The sequence below is a fragment of the Lissotriton vulgaris genome, chromosome 3_1, assembly GCF_964263255.1.
Source record: "Lissotriton vulgaris chromosome 3_1, aLisVul1.2, whole genome shotgun sequence".
Classification (NCBI taxonomy): domain Eukaryota; kingdom Metazoa; phylum Chordata; class Amphibia; order Caudata; family Salamandridae; genus Lissotriton; species Lissotriton vulgaris.
The window spans coordinates 1612002842-1612009160 of NC_141689.1; the positions used below are offsets into that span (position 1 = coordinate 1612002842).

Below are 6319 nucleotides of genomic sequence, written 5' to 3' on the forward strand. Positions count from 1 at the left end.
ATGGCACGCCTGTAATGCACAAACAATTACTTGCAGAACTAATTGACTCCTTGACACTGCCAGCAGAAGTAGCAGTAGTGAAATGTGCAGCACACACGAACGGCCAAGATTTTGTTTCCAGAGGAAATGCAATGGCAGATTGGGCTGCTAAAGCAGCAGCTAAAGGCCAAAGTTGTACACAATCACCATCCCCGACACAGACTGACTGCACCCCCATTTTGCTTGCCAAAGATACACCCCCAATAGCGCAAGAAGATATGCAAAACGCAGCTGAGGACACCAGTGAGTCACCACTCCCAGATACACCCGACCCAACACTTCCATATACAATTGATGACACACAGCAGTTTGACATCATTGCACAGTTGCACCTCAGAGAGATACAAGAAAGTGCCCAAGCTGAAGAAAAAGAGTTATGGAAGAAGAGGGGAGTGCAACAGGATGCCTCAGATTTCATTTACAGACAGACAATGACAGGGAAACCTGTCATGCCACAGGCTCTTTTGCAAATAGCACTTACCCAACTGCACCTTCCTACACATACCCCTTGTGATATCATGTCCTCTAACCTGCAGGCAGAATGGTTCATCCCCAATGCACATGAACAGATACAACTCTTTGTCCATCAGTGCCTCATCTGTCAGCAGTATTCACCCAACCCAGCTATGAAAACAGTTGCTTCAACAATACCAAGGCCTAAGGGTCCCTTTAGGGAACTCCACATTGACTATGTGGACATGCTTGACAGATGTAACAACTACCGATACCTCATCGTGGTAGTATGTCCCTTCTCACGATGGATTGAGGCTGGACCATGTGTCCATTGTGACGCTAAGGCCGCAGCTACCTTCCTACTTCATGAGGTCAAATGTCACTGGGGATTACCAGAATCTATCCGCAGTGACAATGGCGGGCATTTTTCAAACTCCATCTTTGAGATAATAGCCACCATGTTAGGAATAAAACATAAACTTACTTCAGCCTATCACCCACAAAGCAATGGCATTTGTGAGCGCCTCAACAGATTGCTCAAAGCCAAGATCAGCAAGATAAGTGCCACTATTGGAAAGAAATGGCTCTATTGCCTCCCAATCGCTTTGTTTGCACTCAGGAACAGCCCTAGCTCTGATCATCACCTCACACCTCACCAGCTTGTCACTGGCAGATCAATGAATATGGTTGTTCCTTCCACCAGACCTAAAGTAGACAATGAAACGTCTTCTGAGATTGTGAAAGCTGAATTATTTGATTATTTGTGTGCCCTAACCCATGCTGCTATGTTTCTTTCCATTCAGACATCCAAGACAAAGAGAAAGGACAGCACCAGCAAGGACAGCACAATTTCCGATGAACTTTTGCCCATCCGCCCTGGAACACAGATCTTCATAAAGAAGTAAGTGCGGAAGTGGAGAGACCCTAAGTACGAGGGACCATACCTGGTCATTGACTCTTCACCCACTGCGGTCCGAATTGCCGAACGCAAAGCATGGGTTCATTTGAACCATGTGAGGATCCACCCGGCACCAACAGAGACTTGAACATTTATCGGAAGGAGGGCGTTCTATTTCCCTTGACGATCCAGGATAAAGACTATGGAGAACATATGAGAGTCTACGGGATAAGAAACAGCAACAGGCCAACGTCTCCCTCCAGGATCTCTATTAGAAAGATATGTATTATAACATTTTTATTCTTTGTTATGTTCGTTGCTTCAATGGCTATATTCCATTGGCTTGCATTACAAGCAGAGAGAGAGAAGGCTATATCAAGCCAAGTTAGACCTACCATCTCAGTAGGATATCACATGCCTAAAACGAGTCCTGGTAACATACTAGGTGAGGAATACACCAGCAATGGCTGCACCACCCCTGTACCCACGACACCTTCCACACCCTCTGTAGACCACACTGAGTGGGACAGGGTACTTGATATCACTGTGAATGCCCCTGGGAAAGGTGTCCCTAGACGTTTCCGTCAGCATAAAAGGAGTGTCAGGTATAAAATGGGTCGCAATAAAACACCAAGGAGATATACCCCTCGCACACAACATAAGGAGAAAGACACAGAACAAATATCAAACTGGGTTAGTGATCTCCAGGACACAGTTGTGTACACATTCGAACAACACTCTATGCCTGATTTTTTCTCCCAGCGCCCTGGTGTGTCAGTACAGAATGATGGTACCCATAATGCATTGTTAGATAATATGTGGTACAGAGACATGAGGGAGGTGGGGAGGAAAGCCACAAATGATTCCTGCTTTGTGTGCTCATACATTCCACATGCTGTAGGTGCAGACAAATTGCTCATTCCCAAAGAGATTCCACCGCCCACTGCCAAATGTCTCCTACACCTGTTCCTTTGCCGCATACATGGCCAGATACAGCTCCAGTCAGCAAAAATTAATACAGCATTTGTAAACGCCTCAGAGTGGGATAACAAGTATGTTACATTCACTGTTGTTTCTGACCCAGTAGAATTTGAAAGGAGAATGGAAGTTTACCATGAAATGGGAGTACCTGCTAATATGATACAGGTCTGGGAGTATCAGTTTAGAAAACTAGGATACTTCACCTTCCCAACACCCCCATCAAAATGCCACTCACCAGAATATCAACAGACTAACCATACACATGACACATGCCCTTGTCAGTGGAGACCCATTCTGCGCCTGAGGGCCAATATATATTTTAATAACAGATGGAATGGGCCACATGATTTAATATGCAAGGCAGCATCCTTAGGTAGCCCGGTTGTAGGTCAGGAGCATAAGCATTATACCAATGAGACTATTGGGAGGGAATGTGCTGAGATATGGGCACAAGAAACTAGAAGATATACTCTCAATGAGGGTACAAAGTACAAACCTAAAAGAGCATACAAACTTAAGTCTCCTCTCCTTTGCTTCCTAGGTACCGGAACAGTGTCTGTGGGCCGAAACACAAACTGCAGTCACACAGTGTTTAATTTTGATCTCCAGCACGGTACTTCTAGTCTCATGGACATCTATTGGGCATGCAGCGAGCACATCTATCTGCAGCTGCCCCCCCACTGGCAAGGACTATGTTCCATTGTGACAATGCATGAACTACATCTTGTTGTCCCTGCAGCGAACATTTCCCACATCCACACACACCCAATGGCAGATGATGTTACCCTGCTTCATCATGGGAAGAGAGAAATAATGAAATACTTCTCAGATGGCCCTTTTCATAAAATACCTCAGGATTACAGACTCTTCAATGATGCCGAACTTTTCTTTGGGGGAGTTATCCCCATGTTCCAGACTAAAGCCAATGCTCGCTGGCTGCAAGTGACCAGATATGAACTAATGCAGCTTGTCAACAACACCCGGGATGGGTTCAACGCCGTGAAAGAAGAACTTCGACCTCTACGACTTATGGTTCTAGAGCACAGATATGTTCTAGACCAGCTAACAGCAATGAATGGTGGTGTGTGCGCCAAGGTGGGGAAATCCTGCTGCACGTTTATTTTAGCGAACAATGCTGACAACGGAACACTCACGAAGGCCATCGGGGATTTGGACAACTTGGGGAAAGAGATGCATGAGGAAGGAGGTGCTGAAGCAGATCTCTTAAATGGCTGGTTCGATTTGAACTGGATGTCTGCAGTGCTTACATTTTTAATGCCAATTTTCTGTGTGCTGTTATTGTTGTGTTTTGGATCACAGATACTGATACACTGTGTAAAGAAATTTAGTTCTAAAATGATAGGGATGAATTATGCAGGCTCAGGTTCATATACTGGAATTCGTAGGGCTAAGGGAGATGATGGAGAGACGACAATGATGAGCATAGTGGAGTTGACCATTCCTGACTCCCGCCCATTGCCAGACATTCCTGTAATTAGTCAGTATCAGGCCCAGGTGCATAGGGTCTCATCATGTTCATCACATGGGGACTTGATGCGTCCCTATGAGACAATGTGTGATAATTTAGGGAAAACAGATGCAGATTCAGGAAAAGTGCAGGACAAAGATTCAGAGGAACAGCCTCTTTGTGACTCACCCTGGCCACTTCCCCCATCTCCAGCCAAGTATGCAGTTCGAATGGTGTTTAAAGACGTTTGATAAGGTTCGAATTTCGAACCTGAGGGGGGAATGTTGGAGGGAGAATTTTTAGCTGCACAGCTATCCAAGGACACACCTGTCACCTGCACAACATGACCCCTGTGTAGGCCCTGCTGTTTAGAGGTTACAGGCCTCAGTTATATTGCCCTGAGCACTGCCATTTTCTCTTAGCTTAAGCAGAAGCAGAAAGCAAGTATGACCCAAGATTCACCCAGCTGCCCTTGTCTGCAAGGACCCGCACCCCTACCAGGCCCCACCTCATTGTATATTTCTCACAAACAGCAGAAGTCAAGTTCCTCCATAAATCTTGCAACATACCCCACGTCCCCCACCTAAGCCATGAATAGAATAAGGGAAGTTCCCACCACAGCTACGTCAAGCAAGATATCCGATAAACTGAGGATAAGTGATATTATCGCAGATTGCCTGATTGACACATGAATAGAACCCCTCGAAGCAATACTAACACATTTCTGTCGTCCATTGATAGTTTATTATTAAACTTCCAATCAAGTGGCAGGTCTCAGTCTAGACTGAAGTATGTACCACAATTACAGGAAAAAGGCCATACCTAACCTTACGGGTGGGAAAGGTAGAGGGCAGGCCAGTAAATGACAATGGACGGGTATGCGATACGTGATGGCGTGGGATAACGTAATTATCGTCTCATGTGTTTTGGACAGTATAAGAAGGAGCCCCGCAAGAACATCAGCGGGCAACTCCTCGTCTGTTTGTAGGTATTCAGACCGAGAGTTGTCTCCAAGGGCCCTTGATCAAATGTTCGTACTTGTGTGCATGTAAATATTTTACTTGTGTTATGTTTTAACTGCTGTTTAGATAAGTCATTTTATATCTGCATATGTACTTTTTAACTTGTTCTCTACATTTAAGCATTTATATTGTGGTCTTAGGACATCTCACTGATATAGCATTGTGAGTGTACCTAATGATAATAACATGTACTCTGCGTTCTAATGTATCTTGCAGGATTACACTTATAAGCAAATGTGAGTATTCATCTATGTGAACAAGCACAACCGTTTTTAATCTGCCTCAGTACTCATAAGTGTACTTAAAGCAACATATCTCTCTCTCTTAGCAAATGTTAAACTGTACTTTGTAAACTCAAACTGGTCCATGTGACTTTCAAGAGAATGCTGGGTACAGGGCCAAGTACTATATGATTTTTATGCTATCACTGATTATTTCTAGAAGCTGTGTCTTCAAATAAATTGTACAACTCCAAGCTTCAGTCTCCAAAGCTCATATGTATGTTTTTTCCTGTTTTAGAGCAAGAGGTCCAGGACTGCCCCGGTGCAAATTAAGCTGTCCTATTTCCCTTAGTTCTCTCTCACGGTCTCCCCAGCGTGGCTTCTGAAAGCCGCTGCACTGAGTCCCCCTGGCCCCTCCTGCCCCTAATAAATCATCCCCTCCAACACAACATAAAACAACACTAAGCGACTCACCTAAAAGTACCTTATATCCATCCACCTATCGGCTGTGGAACAAACTCAATTTGGAACACTTGGAAACACAACTAACATCTAGTATAAATCTAGAAATCATAAATTCTGTTCAGAATCTATGAGTGGCTACAGGAAGCTTTTGCGGAACATAGAAATAAAAGATATAAAACAACAAATTAGAAAGCTGCAACGTACCTGGCTCAAAACAAATGCCAAACAAGACAAACTTCACCTACAGAAAATTAACAGATTATACAAGTCGGCCTTCAAAAGAGCTAAGAAAAGGTACTATTTAGACAGAATTCAAAACACTAAATGTGCAAATAAAGAATTCTATAAAATACTAAATGAATTTCGAAAACCAAATTGCTTAGAAGGAATTCATCCTGTTACTCAAGATTTCACAGACAAACTGGCAAATCATTACACGGACAAAGCAGGCACGTTGGACTCATACTTAAAACAGAAACAAAGCGCCAGCACTGACCCTTGTACAAAACAACTATCCAAGAATGCTCTAATCAAGCCACTCCGTTCCTTCCAACATCTCACACAATTAATTTATGGACCTGGTCAAAGCAAGCAGGCCTGCCGGCAGCCCTTCTCACCCCTGTCCGCCACAGACTTTCAAGGCAACTTATTTTAACAACCTCTGCTTCCATTCCAGTAAGAAGTATCATCAACGATTCCTTAACTACTGGAATATTTCCAGAAGAACTCAAAAAGTGACTACCGTCTTTGCATGTTATGTTATGTTATGTTA

General features: G+C 43.9%; 1 protein-coding gene across 1 annotated transcript; it reads left to right on the plus strand.

The window, feature by feature from the left end:
- The first annotated feature begins 1486 nt into the window (after window positions 1–1486).
- Window positions 1487–4090, plus strand: LOC147728244 (uncharacterized). Its single transcript, XM_086963255.1, has one exon. It carries the CDS (start codon window positions 1487–1489, stop codon window positions 4088–4090), a length of 2604 nt encoding a protein of 867 aa, XP_086819381.1.
- Window positions 4091–6319: the final 2229 nt, after the last annotated feature.

Coding starts and splice junctions, on each gene's coding strand:
- LOC147728244 (XM_086963255.1), top strand. CDS start 1,487: ATGGGTTCATTTGAACCATGTGAGGATCCACCCGGCACCAACAGAGAC.